Source organism: Heterodontus francisci, chromosome 30 (genome assembly GCF_036365525.1).
Source record: "Heterodontus francisci isolate sHetFra1 chromosome 30, sHetFra1.hap1, whole genome shotgun sequence".
NCBI classification, from domain to species: Eukaryota; Metazoa; Chordata; class Chondrichthyes; order Heterodontiformes; family Heterodontidae; genus Heterodontus; species Heterodontus francisci.
Genome location: NC_090400.1, coordinates 54,864,942 through 54,882,092, shown reverse-complemented (window position 1 = coordinate 54,882,092; position 17,151 = coordinate 54,864,942). Strand labels below are relative to the sequence as shown.

The 17,151-nt window shown below is 44.1% G+C and overlaps 1 protein-coding gene across 3 annotated transcripts in view; it reads left to right on the top strand.

The window, feature by feature from the left end:
- Nucleotides 1–2,835, top strand: part of LOC137346809 (spindle and kinetochore-associated protein 2-like) — a 54,955-nt gene extending 52,120 nt beyond the window's left edge. For all 3 annotated transcript variants that reach the window (XM_068010694.1, XM_068010695.1, XM_068010696.1), the window contains one exon: nucleotides 796–2,835. In XM_068010694.1, coding sequence (XP_067866795.1) covers nucleotides 796–931 — 136 coding nt within the window. In that variant the 3' untranslated portion in view covers nucleotides 932–2,835. The remainder of the gene's footprint in view (nucleotides 1–795) is intronic.
- The last annotated feature ends 14,316 nt before the right edge of the window (nucleotides 2,836–17,151 follow it).

Sequence of the window (17,151 nt, the reverse complement as noted above, 5' to 3'; positions counted from 1 at the left end):
CCTTCAGCCAGGGTAGAATGATCTGAAACAGTGTGAGTGCTGTTGCATAGCTCCCTGTCAGCTTATAGGTGTACTTGGCTGGCAACCAGGCTTCTGCCCTGCCTTGGAAGCTAGTGCAATGCACTAGCTTCCAAGAGAGCATCCTCTGCTGTAGCAATAGAGCAGACTTGTGGGCTTTTACTTTTGCCTTGCAGGAGAGTGGGGGTGGGGGGAAGCTATGGGTTGCACTTTTTATATTCCTAGAAGTCCAATCAGTTTGTATTCAGTTTCCACTAATCAGTCCGTCTCATTTTCCATTCCTCCCAACGTGGCACAATGGGATGAAGAATGGAATTTTTTTTTTGGCCACTGTTTGTAGACTTGGGATTGATAGTTTATGTCAACTACTTGAGCAGATCAATGTAAAATACTGGACCAGAAAAGAACCATTTTTTAACTTTAACTTAAGAGTGTTAACTTGTCTTGTCACTGACTTTCCTTAATTTGATACCTTTGGGAGGAAATGCCCTACACTGTCCAGATGACAAAATTGTTATTTCCCCTACAATCAAAAGCATTTGAGTGATGGTTTAAGGATATCAATCCAACTCGCAACTTTCATGAGACATTTGTAGTTAGATCGGGTGTATTTTATAGGACTTTTAACTTCTGCTTGTCTGAATGCCAATAAGCAGGTATGAATGTAATTTTGTTTCTTTTTGATGACATTAAATAATAAAACATTGAAAGAAATCTATGAAATCAAAAATTCAATTGACTTCCCTATGCTGTATTAAATTTTCTTTTCCTTTTCAGTTGTGCGCTGAGTGTGATGCAGATGAACAAGCTCAACATGAAAGCAACCGAATCCAAGTTAAAAACGTTAAAAGCTCTTGAAGTCCTTCAGCTGGATAAGAAGGGTCGTGTCCGGCTCTCCATGCAACACTCGTAAATGCTGAGCATGTCTTCTACCAGAGTGGACTCTCCCACTTGGAACTTGTGTAAATATGAGGGCAGTAGCTCTTTTCTGTAACTCTACTCAGTATGGAGGTCGCCAAGCCGTCCAGTGCAGGTTCAAGGATCTTTGGACCAGCCAATCAAAAATGGGGAGAAAGCAATCCAGAAACTGTAGCTGTTGAGGTGCCTTTATCTTTGAAGCTAAATATCAGGGTCTCGGTTGCTGTTTCAGTTGAGTGTATCAAGAGCTGGTCTCCTTTAGTGTGCTGAATTCAACTGTTAATACAGAAACAGTGCCAGTACAGGTGACTGGTTCCCAAGAGACCTCCTTAATCAGCAGCAGAATCATGCGCTGTATTTCTTTAGCCTTTCAGTGCTGTTGGTTCCTGGAATCTGAGTTGTTTATAGTTGGGAGCACAGCCAATGGAAGGAGACATGTGAAGTTGCATGCTAAAGTGTCAAAGCGCCTAGACAAATAAGTTGTAATAGTGTTTGGGGTGGGGAGGGGGTGTAGGTTTGCAACTATGTAAGTGTTCCCTCATTTCCTCCTCCCCCCCCCCCCCCCCCCTCCCCTCCAAACTCAGACACCGTAGATCTTTGCCATGGGGAGTTGCTGCATACAGTGATCAACAAAAACTGTTCCCTTTTGAGTAGCTGTTGTTCACCTTCCAGCATTTGTAGAGGCTTCTGGGAAAGTTGCCTGCCCCTTGGCTATAGTATTGCAAATAATTTTTAACATTTTAAATCATTAATAGATGTGACAATTGTAATGACTGTCATCTTTTGCTTTGATAATTCAGGTGAAATTTTATAATGTGTTGGATCTGTCACTCCCTAGTTCATAGAATCCCATGCAGAATCTCAGCTGTGCTTCCATTCTTTAGCTGACCTGCAAGGAGCTGAAGAAAGTGTCAAATTAGGTGATTGTGGGACCTGAGCTGAAGCTTATTAAATTGTATATTTGAATCTCCTGAAACGAGCACAGGATTTTCTTTTACTTTATCTTTGCTTTCCTTTCATACTGAACAAGATTTTTTGCACTGTACTGACTTGCTTGCTTTTATAATATAATTGCATGGACATATGAATGAGGGAATTGAATTTTTAAAGATTTTTTACATGAAGAAAAGATATTTCGTGGTTAGACAGATCTTGTCAATTTTTGATGTTGAATAAAGTGGAATGAGATTGTAATGGGTTTTCTTTTTTGCTTATGTGGCCTTGGTTAAGGATGGCTGCACTAAAGAGTGAAACATTCTTCTCTTTGAATTCAGCTGCATGGTTTACACAGTCCCAAGCTGAGTTAGTTACAGATCAGTGGGAATGAAAAAGCCCTGCCTATGCATGTTGACCCAATTTTAGACCATGTTTATTTTTAGCCCCTAGCAGAGTGGAGGTGGGGAGTGAGAGAAAGCGAGGGATGTGGTGTAAGAGATGATTCTCCCTCTTGCACCTGGCAAACATGGGTGAGAGGGAGCCGTGTAGAGTCGTGGCATTTCCTTAATGGAACTATCTGCCACAGATTCCAGTAAAATCCATCTTGTAAAATTCAAGTTTCACTTTATCTTTTTCTTGTATCACTATTTGTCAATTGTCTATTAAACTGTTCTCTCTGTTCACTCTTAATCTTAAAGATAGTTTGCAATATGGTAGCATGAAGGTAGGTAATAACTAATTGGAAAGGAGACAAACGAATGAAGTAAAAACAGACAAATGAGAAGAAAGAATATAGGTACAGCAGTGGGCTGTTTAGCCCCTTGAGTCTGTTCCTCTATTTGTTTAGATCATGGCTGCTCTTCCTCAACTACATTTAACCACCTTTAATATCCTTGCCTCAAATCTACTGATCTCCTGGCTTGAATTCAATTGAACCAGAATCTGTAGCTTGGGGGTGGGGGGGGGGGGTGGGGAAACTACCAGGGTGCCACCTATTTTTGTGGGGTATTTTAAGAAAATATGTCTCCTTGTTCTGGTTTCTTCGTCAGAAGAAAGTTTATATATCTATCCTATCAAATTCCTTTTTAATATCATTTTTAAAAACCTCTATTAAATCCGCTCTCGATTGTAAAACGATGGCTAAGTCACAACATCGCTAACATTCAATGTAGGTGATGGATGCAAGTTTCACCATATGTACCTAATGTAATGTGTTGATTTCCGATTGAGTTCAAGAAACCTTTAATACCATTCATAATTTGGACCAAGCAGCATGTTTAAACACAAAATATAGTACAAGATTTATTGTGCTTGGTAATTGAAGAACCTTTTTGTAAAGAGATTATGGGGATACAGTATCCTTGGATTATGAGGTGTGCTGTATATTTTCTTGAGCTGCAATTCCTTCTCTTGTGGAATTTATCAAGTGCCGGTTTATTCCAAGATGATGACCCTGCCAAAACAAATCATAATGTGAAATAGGCCATTGAATTAATTTCTGGAGATCCAGTGGTAGTTGCCCCTCTACTTTGAATTCACCCCTTTATGCTTCACTGTGGAAACTAATGTGTTGACCATGTCCAGATATAACGTACTCTCATGTTAACTCTGTCTTTCCCTCATCCCACACACTCATTTGTTTGGTTATTTAATTTCCAGTGTTCTAATAACTGGGTATAATTGTTTATCAAAACACTTTGCTGTAATGTTATCCTTAATAAAATTAAAAATGTTACTACATATATGTGGGTTATTTTGTTTGTTGCTTTATGACTGCAACAATTCTATTGGTGCTTTATATAGTGCAACTTTCCTGGTCACCAATGCTATGTTTGGTGAATAACTATTATGTGTGCAAACCTTTTAAATTTGATCAGTAAGGACTACTGCACTTTTTGGATATTTTTTAAAAACTCATCTTCTGTAACAGCAGGTTTACAATACCAGAGTTGAAGAGGTTCAACTAGGTGACTGCATTTCGACATGTGCAGACACCTTCACCTGTTGGTGAAAGCCAAGGAGATAAAGAATGGAGAGAGAAGCACTACATGCCATTCCATGAAACAACTTGTTGCTTCTTGGCTTGTGTGTCTTTTTGGCAGAAAGCCATACCTGTGAGGCTGAGTCCAGTTTGCTCTCTGGATCTGGTTTCTATTGGAACTCTCCTCACTCAGGCTACCTGCAGATGTAGGAAATAAACAGCAGTTGGTGAAGCTGCGCACACAGTTGCACAGTTCAAACATTATGTGGCTGCTGGTGAGGGGTGATCTCGACTGGATTTGATCAATGACCCACCTTTGTACTAACTAGGACAGTTTAAAAGCAAAATACATTCATCTCCTTTCCACTGGATGCACTGATGAAGACTACAAGGTGCAATATTATTCTAATAAATGCATGGGATGGTCTTGAATTTGTGAGCAGGAGGGGTTTGTGATCAATCTCCTGAATGGAAATTAAAACCCATCACACAGCCACTCCATTCCCTGTGATTGCTGTTCTGATTCCAAAATGCTACTTCCAGATATTTCTATTTATAAATTTGGAACCCCTCAGCAAATCATCCCATAATCATCAAACTGAGAATCGTAGGACAGTACAGCACCCAAGGAAGCCATTCGGCCCATCAAGTACACTGGCCCTTCTGAAAAGTGATCCAGTTAGTTCCACTCCCCTGTACTTTATCCATGCCCTTGCAAATGTTTCTCCAAGTATTTATCCAATCCCGTTTTTGAAGGTGACTACTGAATCTTTCCATTGGCACAGAAGTATATTTATTCTCAGTTTTGGGGCCATGAGTGTTGTACAAAGTTTCCCTGAAAAAAGGTTTACTGCAGGTGATTTTTTTCCTCTTTCAGAGAAAGCAAGGATTTGGTCACCTATTAAATGCAGAATAATTTATCACATTTTAATTCATTCACTGGAAGTAGGTATCATTGGCAAGGCCAGCATTTATTGCCCTGCCCCAAGTGGCTTGCTAGGCCATTTCAGAGGGCTGTGAAGAGTCGACCACATTTATCTGGAATTCTATATAGGCCAGACTGGGGAAGGACCGCAGGTTTCCTTCCGTGAAGGACATTAGTGAACAAGTTGGATTTTGTGACGATCTGATCGTTACGCGGTCACCATTACTGAGCTTTTTATTCCAGATTTTGTTTATTCCAAATTTTATTTCATTAACAATTTAAATTTCCCAGTTGCTGTGGTGGGATTCAAACTCATATCTCCAAATAGTAATCCTAGCCTCTAGATTGCTAGTCCAGTTACATAAACAATGTTACCATTCCAACTATTTAGCATGTTCTGATTTGTGTTATTGTGGTATTTTGCTATTAATACAGGTTAGATACCAGCAAGGAATTTAAAAAAAAAAAAAATCCTATAACTGGTGCCATTAAATGATTCATAGTCATAATATGACTCATTATGACAGGCTCTGTTTACAAATCCAGTAATGTCTTCAGTTGACAATACTTTATATAAATATGAAAATCTTTCTCAGAAAATAATTGTGATCACATCTGGGAGTCTCCCAACTCTTCTATTCATTTCTTACTTGCAAGAGCAATTGAAACACCGGTCCCTGATGCTCTGCTTTCTGAGGCTCCTTTCGCTTCTTCATGTACTGTTGCAATATTGGTTTGTTTTCCATTGACAATGCATTCTTCCTTCTGTGATGCCCTGTCAACACTGCCAGTAACACAGGATCTTACTATAAACAGCCAAAGTACTGGGCACCAAATACTGATTAAGCTCTGGATTAAATCTATACTGTAAAACCAGAAACAGGGTTAACGATTAGTGCCATTAAGTGATGTGTGCCAATTCCTATTTCACTCTTATTGCTCACTGACTCCCTATTCCCTCACTGCTAAATCTTTACATTATACCTCTGCAACCTTTTCCGGCCCTACATTCTATCACACCTTCTGCTCTTTTGACTCCAGTCAATTGTTCATCCACCTCCCCATCATCAGTGGCTGAGCCTTCACTCGTCATGCCCCCCAAACTCTGGGATGTTCAAACTTGATGTATGTCACAATTCTACTGTATTAACTTTTAGGGACCTAACAGACCTGAACACGAGTATGATTGTTATTTCAAATTAAACCATTGCTGCCGTTCCAGAAGCTCTTGTGGTTGGATACTAGACTCGTGTATAACCAGCCCAAGCCGCAGTCTCCGCTCCAGACTGTCAGCGTCTAACTTGCTTTACACTCTGCCAAATATTCTTTTCCACTGATGCAAAAGAAAATTGTGTGGCGTGCAAATCGGGCTGCCAATTCGCTAATGCCCAAGGTGACCTACCCCATTGACAATATTGTTCCTGTTCGTACGGAACAATAATGAAAGGAGTGATGAGACCTTTTTTTTTTTCTCCTCCCTAACGACCACAACCTTGCAATGGGAGTAATGAACAATTCCCACGTTCTCTCAATAAACATATCTGTAGCAGCTGTTCTAACCTTAAGGCCTCTCCGCTGAGTGCATTGTTTCTATTCGTCCACATCTTGGTTATTTTTTCCTTTGGCTGCTCCTGAGATTCCGACATCTCCTCTAGGACACTATCCAGTGTAGAATGAGCTCTAAAGAAAAGCACAACTTTCATTCAATGTTGTTTTGGTATTGAAACTTTCAGTATATAACCTGCAGTGTTACTTGAGTCAGAAAATACCAACAAAAATTTCTTTTTCAAAAAATTGAAATGAATTTAGTGGGTAAGTGGGAGGCGTCAGCACAGATAGACTGAACATCTCCCAACTATAAAAGGCTTTAACTGGAATGGATTTGGACAAACTTCCAGCTCCCACTGTGATTTGGCACAATTTAACAAAATGTAGACTTGTCAGAAATAGCACACGGATGGCCCATGTGGAAGGTGGAAAATTCATACTTGTGCAATGCAGGGCCCCCATTCTGAGAATGGGTTTAAGGCACAACTAATGAGAGATTTTACTCTGGTCTGTCCCATGACACTATGAATTGGCAGCGGGGAGTACTTGATGCTGACACTGGGTGCAAGGTGTCCTATTTCCCAACTTACATGTCTTGCCTTCAGCTCTCAGTCGCCTCACAATTGGACAGACTTTTTTTGGAACTAGATTAAATGCGGAAAAAGAATCATTTTATAAGAGAGAAAAATGAATTCCAGAAAGGAATGAAATAGGTCTTTGTTAAGGTGACCTGATCTGGAGTGTGAGAAGAGCTGCAACAGAGCTAAATGCAGCAAAAGTACTTGCAAGTTGATTGCTTCTTAATCATGCTAAAGTCTCAAAAAAGCTTAATTTCCCAACCTGATCAGACTACGGGAGATTATATACTGAGCAGCTTTACACATCAATATAAAATCACTGAGGGTCAGGAGTGACTTGCAGACGGAACCATGGGCCATTTCCTTTGGCCACTATCTGTTAGATTCTGACCACTGGAAAGATTTCTAATGATCACTATTGATAGCAAAATAGTAAGAAAATTATAAAGAAAATTCTTATTCTATTAGTGGATTCAATAATTAAAGTCATAATGCGAGCCATGATTTGCCAACACTTGAATACATGGAGTGTTGGCTTGTTTTTGTTTCTCTACCTCTCAGTCTCCGCCATGGATTTCTGCATGCTGCTCTTTTCCCAGTCACTGGGATGTTCCAACAATCCTTGGTTTTCTTCCTGTTGCCTTTCTGGTACAATCTTCTCCCCTCTCTCATCCTCCATGAACTCCTGTACAATTTCCTCTGACGTAATCTCCTCTGGCATCTGATTCACCTTTTCTCCTGAAAACAAGTCTGGTTTTAGGGCCTTGCATGGTTACATGATACAAATAAGGAAACACTTGCTTATAATGCTTACATATCTTGTTCCACTTTCAAATGAGTATTGAGAAATGTAAAAAATTACAAATGTTAAAAATTGAAAATTAAACACACGGAAATACACTGCAGGTCCATCAGCATTGGCAAGGAGCATAACTTGTATTTCTACAGTGCCTTTGAAATAGCTAACTATCCAAGAGCTTCCCGCATTGGGAGGGGGGAGGTAGTTGGTGAGGTGGTGGGGGAGGGCAGCGCCGGAAACCAAGCAGGAGACTGCGAGAAGGGTGGGGAAGTAACTGGAGGTGTGGTCGAAGAGATAGGTTTTGAGTTTGCTTTATAACAGAGACTTTTATTAAGGTGAAGAGAGTTAAGATCTTTAGTGTGGGCGTGGTAAGTGCTGGCTCTGCCATCAGAGAAAGGGGGTGTTGCACAGCAGACTGAGTGAGCAGGGATGTAGAAATGAAAGAGATTGAAGGTAGAGTGGAGTGTGGTCATGGAGGGATCTGTAAATGAGAACAAAGATAATGATTCTCATCCATGCTTTCAGTACTTCCAGACTCGACCATGCCAAAGCTCTCCTGGCTGGCTTCCCAGCTTCCACCTTCCATAAACTTCAGCTCATCCAAAATGCTACTATCCAAATCCTAATTTGCACTGCCCCGTTCACCCTTCATGTCTGTGCTCGTTGACCTACATTGGCTCCTGGTTCAGCAAGTCCTCAATTAAAAAATTTTCATCCTTGTTTTCAATCCTTACATGGCCTCACTCCTCCCTATCTCTGTAACTTCGTTCAGCCTTACAACCCACCAAGATCTCAGCATTCCTCCAACTCTTGTGGATTCCCAACCTCCTTCGTCCCACCATTGGTGGCTGTTCCTTCAGCAACCTAGTCACTAAGCGCTGGAATGCCCTCCCCAAGCCTCTTTGCCTATCTACCCATCTCTCCTTCTTAAAACCTCCTTCTTTCAACTCGCTTTTCGTTACACTTAATAATCTTTTTCATGGTATGCATTTCTGACTGAGTGTGCCCATTTGAAGCACCTTGGGATCTTTTTCGACACTGAAGGCACCGTGAATGCATTGTTGGGTGAGTGGTGCATAGGAGTTCTGTCCCATTGCACCTCCACAGGCAGATTTGGTGTGGTGGAATATCTACCTCATTATTTTTAACATCCCTGGACAGTGTGTCACTGATTAGCAGAACTTATATTAGTATTAAGTATTGAGTTTGAATGTTTAACTGAAATAGATTTGTAAACACTGTATTTAGCTTTTGTATATTTTAAGCATAAATTTTAAAGTGCATTCTAAACATCAGATGGCAGGACAAAATACCAAACACTGAGGTGCTCACCCGAACTGGCATGCCAAGCATCCACACCATACTGAAACAGTCACAACTGAGTTGAACTGCTCATGTAACCAGAATGTCTGACACTCGCTTACCAAAGCCAATCTTCTATGGAGAGCCTGAGTCTGAGGTGCGCTCTCATGGCAGTCAAAGAAAGCGCTACAAGGACACTCTGAAGGCTTCGCTTAGGTGTTTTGATATTGATCCCGTGTCCTGGGACCATCAATTCGGTGAAAGACACTTTTTGGTCTGCCCGAAACTTGCTGGTCTTCCAGTGCAAAGAATTGTCCACGACCGAATGTTGCAGACTGGCATATTCCAAGGTCCAGGCCTACGTGATGAGGGACGCACTAAAGCTTGGGGCAGCCACTGCAAAGGCTCAATGGGGAAAGACCCCTGTGTAAGGTCCTCCCACCATAGTGAATTGAGGGGCTGGAAACCATGGAAAACCCCTCAGGCTGTATGCACCAAAATGGTTTTGCCGTATAATGCAAATGTACATTGCATGAAAGGGGGAATAGAAGGGTTGTGAGGCAACTCACGTTCTGTATTGTAGGAAACTGATTTCTTTTGCACTTTCAGGAATGTCAACTTGGAACTGTTTTGAACTGTTTTGTAATGTATTTTTTACAGATTTTTATGAATAAAGTATATCTTTGAAAAAAAAAAGTCCTGGGAGAAGTCTACCCAGGACCCAGGAACGCTGCAACCAAATAAAAAAGGGAGCGGCCTCCATCAAAAGCAAGCGCGTATCAGAGGCAGAGAGAAAATCCAAAGAATGGAAATCCTGAGCCAGCAGCTCGTCCAAAACTCAATGGTTTGCGATATCCTGCCCTATTTGCAGCACGACCTTCCAGACGCAGATCGGCCTTAGCAGTCACCTACATACCCACCAGCACCCTACCAAACACCCCAGATGATGGACATGCTCAACTTCGTCTCGAAGGATGGACAACATTTTAAAGCGTACGTTGCAAACACTTGTCGTACCACCACATGCCTTGAGGTGGCAGTCCTGTCCTTTCTTTTTGCCAGTGGTTCCCTAATGTGACCTGATGTGCCAGACTTGCAGCATGAAGAGCAGGGAGCTTTCAGGAGGGTGATATTGTCAAGATCAGGAAAGCATTAGTTTTTACCGATCCATCAACCTGAATAAAGATCTGGAACTTCAGGGTGGAAAATGAGTTTTTAAAAATGACTTTAATAATCCCAAAAGCACTTTGGATTAATATAACTTTACACCCATCCTTTAAAAAATAGCAGTTATCTATAAACATAATAAAATGGGCACCATGTGCATATTCCAGCCCATTCAAACTTCCCTTCCACCTACTGCAGCTACAAGGAAGCCTGTTTATGTTGGTTTAGTGGCAGGTGTCTGTTTCAGTTAACAGGAAATCCGAATGAGGTTTTCAAAGTAAATTGAACAAATTGGAACAAATTATTCCCACTGGTCAGTCAGTCGGTAAAGGCAGAAATTTAAGGCCATCAGCAAAAGAACAAAGGGAGAAGTTAGGGTTTTATTTTTAAAACAGAGGGTTGTTAGAACATGAAAATGCCAAACAGAAACAGCAGTAATTGCAGAATCTGCAATAGCTTTTAAAAGTGGATAATTATTTGAAAATAAAAAAATTAAGAAGTTATGGGGAAAAGCAAGGAGATGGTAGAAGTGGATAGCTCTCCCTCCCGTGTTGTGGAATTCAACTATTTTATGTTTTTTTGCAGCAATTTTGTAATTTTACATTCACCGCTGTGCTTGGTTCATGAATTTTAGGTGATGGGTGGGATTTAGTTCCTGGGTATGTCCCTTGTCAGCCCATGGACAGCAGATCTTTCTTTGCTCTCACACTGGCTTCAATATCTGAACTTTAGATCTGGAGAAGCAGAATCCCAGAAGCTGAGGTTTGAGGGCCATTCCCCTTCCCTCCTTCCCTCCACAGGCACCAGTCACCCTCCAGTACCTCATCAAGTCATTATTTTTCCTGTATGAATCTAGACAGTGAATGTCACAAGGCTTTTTTTTTCGTTCTTGGAATGTCAGCGTCACTGGCCAGGCCAGCTTTTATTGCCCATCCCTAATTGTCCTTGAGAAGGTGGTGGTGAACCGCTGCAGTCCATGTGGGGTAGGTACACCCACAGTGCTGTTAGGAAGGGAGTTCCAGGATTTTGACCCAGCGACAGTAAAGGAACGGCGAAATAGTTCCAAGTCAGGATGGTATGTGGCTTGGAGGGGAACTTGCAGGTGGTGATGTTCCCATGCATCTGCTGCCTTTGTCCTTCTAGGTGGTAGAGGTTGCGGGTTTGGAAGATTCTGTCGTAGCAGCCTTGGCAAGTTGCTGCAGTGCATGTTGCAGATGCTACACACTGCTGCCGCTGTGTGCTGGTGGTGGAGGGAGTGGATATTTAAGTCAGCTGATGGGGTGTTGATCAAACCGACTGTTTTGTGTTCACTTACTAATTGAGCCGTGACTGATGTGTCTAAGCTGAAGAAAGTTTTCACAGCACTTACCTTGATTCTGCCTGTTCTTGTCCCACATTCCTGTCATTCCAATTTCCTCTTTACCAGCTTTTCTGACAAACACAGAGCTCTGGCTGTCACAGCTGGCACTGCCAGGCACTGCAACAGCAATAGCCTGACCACCAGGCAGTGTGCCGCTGGGGGCCCTGGGTTCTGACAACTTGACCACGTCCTCACCCTTGCCTTCAATAGCGTCTATGAATAAAAATGATTTGGGAACATTTTTAACTATTTTGCCAGTGGCTTCCTGGAGAGATTTCTCTTTGAGAATGTGCTGAAAGGTAACTCTTTGTACAGGGTAGCCATAGTCATTCTGGACTAAAACCAGAGCTGAATCCAGACTACAGTTTTGCCGTTTATTTAAAGCACGTGTCAGCTAAAACTTGGTGGGGAGGGTGAAATTTAACTTTGGAAGGGGCGAGAAAGAGGCTATCTATAGGCACTGGGTTCCCATTAAACATCCGCCACATCTTCCTGTTCATAGCCATTGCTGAAAAGGAAAGTTGGACGGGGTGTTTAACAGGCAGCTGATTCACTACCATTAGGTTTGTGTCCCCACCAGAGTTAAACTTTAACCACCCCCCCGCATGATTGAATAAATTGTTAGCGAGCTTCTGTTAACTGGGCTCTGTTGCACCATTCAAATATACATTTCAAGGAAGTCGAAGAGTATTGGGGTGAGCAGAAAAATGGAATTAAGTCCACAAACAGATCGGCCATGATCTTATAGAATGGCAGAGCGGGCTCGAGGAGCCGAATGGCCTACTCCTGCTCCCAGTTCACAAGATAAATACAGAGCATCTTTAGCTAAAGTTTGAACAAATTAAATAATGCTTATACAGCTGTAGATACTATAGCTTATAAATGTCCTAAAATGCAACTCTGCATTTCCATTAAAAAGGAAGGAAAGCTCCGAGGAAGCACCTTCTGTTCAAAATATTCCACTTCCCCGTCCTGAACTAAATATATATATTTATTAACTGCCAGGAAATATTGTTATCACAGCAGCCTCACAGATTACCCTCCCACCAGCACTCATCAGCAACACCGCTTCCCTTTCTAATGTTACCAAATGGGGCCTTTTGTATTCTTGAGCAACTGTATTCACTACACTGGGAGACGGTATTTCAAACTGTCCCGGGAACAGACCTGAAGCCCCTAAGCAGGGCCTGGATATTACAGCCCAGCCTGAATACTAGAGCCCAGTCTGAATACTAGAGCCCGGCCTGAATACTAGAGCAGGGCCTGGATGCTATAGCACGGCCTGAATACTGCAGCAGGCCCTGGATGCTACAGCACGGCCCGGATACAGTAGCACGGCCTGGATACGAAACCAAAGAACAAAGAACAGTACAGCACAGGAACAGGCCATTCGGCTCTCCAAGCCTGCGCCGATATTGATGCCTGTCTAAACTAACACCTTCTGCACTTCCGGGGCCCATATCCCTCTATTCCCTTCCTATTCATGTATTTGTCAAGATGCCTCTTAAACGTCGCTATCGTATCTGCTTCCACCACCTCCTCTGGCAGCAAGTTCCAGGCACTCACCACCCTCGGTGTAAAAAACTTGCCTTGCACATCCCCTCTAAACTTTGCCCTTCGCACCTTAAACTTATGTCCCCTAGTAACTGACTCTTCCACCCTGGGAAAAAGCTTCTGACTATCCACTCTGTCCTTGCCGCTCATAACTTTGTAAACCTCAATCATGTCGCCCCTCCACCTCCGTCGTTCCAGTGAAAACAATCCGAGTTTATCCAACCTCTCCTCATAGCTAATGCCCTCCAGACCAGGCAACATCCTGGTAAACCTCCTCTGTACCCTCTCCAAAGCCTCCACGTCCTTCTGGTAGTGTGGCGACCAGAATTACATGCAATATTCTAAGTGTGGCCTAACTAAGGTTCTGTACAGCTGCGGCATGACTTGCCAATTTTTATACTCTATGCCCCGACCGATGAAGGCAAGCATGCCGTATGCCTTCTTGACTACCTTATCCACCTGCGTTGCCACTTTCAGTGACCTGTGGATCTGCACGCCCAGATCTCTCTGCCTGTCAATACTCCTAAGGGTTCTGCCATTTACTGTATACCTCCCACCTGCATCAGACCTTCCAAAATGCATTACCTCACATTTGTCCGGATTAAACTCCATCTGCCATTTCTCTGCCCAAGTCTCCAACCGATCTATATCCTGCTGTATCCTCTGACAATCCTCATCATTATCCGCAACTCCACCAACCTTTGTGTCGTCCGCAAACTTACTAATCAGACCAGCTACATTTTCCTCCAAATCATTTATATATATGACAAACAGCAAAGGTCCCAGCACTGATCCCTGTGGAACACCACTAGTCACAGCCCTCCATTCAGAAAAGCACCCTTCTACTGCTACCCTCTGTCTTCTATGACCGAGCCAGTTCTGTATCCATCTTGCCAGCTCACCTCTGATCCCGTGTGACTTCACCTTTTGTATCAGTCTGCCATGAGGGACTTTGTCAAAGGCTTTACTGAAGTCCATATAGACAACATCCACCGCCCTTCCCTCATCAATCATCTTTGTCACTTCCTCAAAAATCTCAATCAAGTTAGTGAGACACGACCTCCCCTTCACAAAACCATGCTGCCTCTTGCTAATAAGTTCATTTGTTTCCAAATGGGAGTAAATCCTGTCCTGAAGAATCCTCTCTAATAATTTCCCTACCACTGACGTAAGGCTCACCGGCCTATAATTTTCTGGATTATCCTTGCTATCCTTCTTAAACAAAGGAACAACATTGGCTATTCTCCAGTCCTCTGGGACCTCGCCTGTAGCCAATGGGGATACAAAGATTTCTGTCAAGGCCCCAGCAATTTCTTCTCAGTATTCTGGGGTAGATCCCATCAGGCCCTGGGGACGTATCTACCTTAATGCTTTTCAAGACACCCAACACCTCCTCCTTTTTGATAATGAGATGACTGAGACTATCTACACTCCCTTCCCTAGACTCATCATCCACCAAGTCCTTCGCTTTGGTGAATACTGATGCAAAGTACTCATTTAGTACCTCGCCCATTTCCTCTGGCTCCACACATAGATTCCTTCCTCTGTCCTTGAGTGGGCCAACCCTTTCCCTGGTTACCCTCTTGCTCTTTATATACGTATAAAAAGCCTTGGGATTCTCCTTAATCCTGTTTGCCAATGACTTTTCATGACCCCTTTTAGCCCTCCTGACTCCTTGCTTAAGTTCCTTCCTACTTTCTTTATATTCCTCAAGGGCTTCGTCTGTTCCCAGCCTTCTAGCCCTTGCGAATGCTTCCTTTTTCTTTTTGACTAGGCTCACAATATCCCTCATTATCCAAGGTTCCCGAAACTTGCCAAACTTATCCTTCTTCCTCACAGGAACATGCCGGTCCTGGATTCTAATCAACTGACGTTTGAAAGACTCCCACATGTCAGATGTTGATTTACCCTCAAACAGCCGCCCCCAATCTAAATTCTTCAGTTCCTGCCTAATATTGTTATAATTAGCTTTCCCCCAATTTAGCACCATCACCCGAGGACTACTCTTATCCTTATCCACAAGTACCTTAAAACTTACGGAATCATGGTCACTGTTCCTGAAATGCTCCCCGACTGAGATTTCGACCACTTGGCCGGGCTCATTCCCCAATACCAGGTCCAGTAAGGCCCCTTCCCTAGTTGGACTATCTACATATTGTTTCAAGAAGCTCTCCTGGATGCTCCTTACAAGTTCTGCCCCATCCAAGCCCCTAGCACTGTGAGTCCCAGTCATATATAGGGGAAGTTAAGATCACCCACCACTACAACCCTGTTACCTTTACATCTTTCCAAAGCAGACAGGGCCTGGATACTATAGCAGGGCCTGGATACTACAGCAAGGCCTGGATACTACAGCACGGCCTGGATACTTTAGCAGGGCCTGGATACTACAGCAAGGCCTGGATACTACAGCAAGGCCTGGATACTACAGCACGGCCTGGATACTACAGCAGGGCCTGGATACTACAGCACGGCCTGGATACTACAGCAAGGCCTGGATACTACAGCACGGCCTGGATACTACAGCAAGGCCTGGATACCACAGCGCGGCCTGGATACCACAGCGCGGCCTGGATACCACAGCACGGCCTGGATACTACAGCACGGCCTGGGTAATACAGCAGGGCCTGGGTACTACAGCAGGGCCTGGGTACTACAGCAGAGCCTGGGTACTATAGCACGGCCTGGATACTACAGCACGGCCTGGATACCACAGCACGACCTGGATACCACAGCACGGCCTGGATACTACAGCACGGCCTGGATACTACAGCACGGCCTGGATACTACAGCACGGCCTGGATACCACAGCGGGGCCTGGATGCTATTGCAGGATCTGGATGCTATAACAGGACCTGGATACTACAGCATGGTCTGGATACTATAGAAGGGTCTGGATGCTACAGCACAGCCTGGATACTACAGCAGGTGCTGGATACTACAGCAGGGCCTGGATACTACAGCAAGGCCTCAATACTACTGCAAGGCCTGGATACTACAGCACGGCCTGGATACTACAGCACGGCCTGGATACGACAGCAGGGCCTGGATACTACAGCAGGGCCTGGATACTATAGCAGGGACTGAATACTATAGCAGGGACTGAATACTTCAGCACGGCCTGGATACTACAGTACAGCCTGGATACTACAGCAGGACCTGCATACTACAGCACGGCCTAGATACTACAGCAGGACCTGGATACTACAGCACGGCCTGGATACCACAGCACGGCCTGGATACTACAGCACGGCCTGGGTACTTCAGCACGGCCTGGGTACTTCAGCACGGCCTGGGTACTACAGCACGGCCTGGATACTACAGCAGGGCCTGGATACTACAGCAGGGCATGGATACTACAGCACGGCCTGGATACTACAGCAGGGCCTGGATACGACAGCAAGGCCTGGATACTACAGCACGGCCTGGATACTACAGCACGGCCTGGATCCTACAGCACCGCCTGGATACTGCAGCACGGCCTGGATACTGCAGCACGGCCTGGATACTGCAGCACGGCCTGGATACAACAGCAGGGCCTGGATACTACAGCACGGCCTGGATACTACAGCACGGCCTGGATACTACAGCACGGCCTGGATACTATATCAAGGCCTGGATACTACAGCACGGCCTGGATACTACAGCACGGCCAGGATACTACAGCAGGGCCTGGATACTACAGCAGGGCCAGGATACTACAGCACGGCCAGGATACTACAGCACGGCCAGGATACTACAGCACGGCCTGGATGCCACAGCACGGCCTGGATGCCACAGCACGGCCTGGATACTACAGCACGGCCTGAATACTATAGAAGGTCCTGGATGCTACAGCATGGCCTGGATACTACAGCACGGCCAGGATACTACAGCAGGGCCAGGATACTACAGCACGGCCAGGATATTACAGCACGGCCAGGATACTACAGCACGGCCTGGATACTATATCAAGGCCTGGATACTACAGCACGGCCTGGATACTACAGCAGGGCCTGGATACTGCAGCAGGGCCTGGATACTATAAAAGGGTCTGGATGCTACAGCACGGCCTGGATACTATAG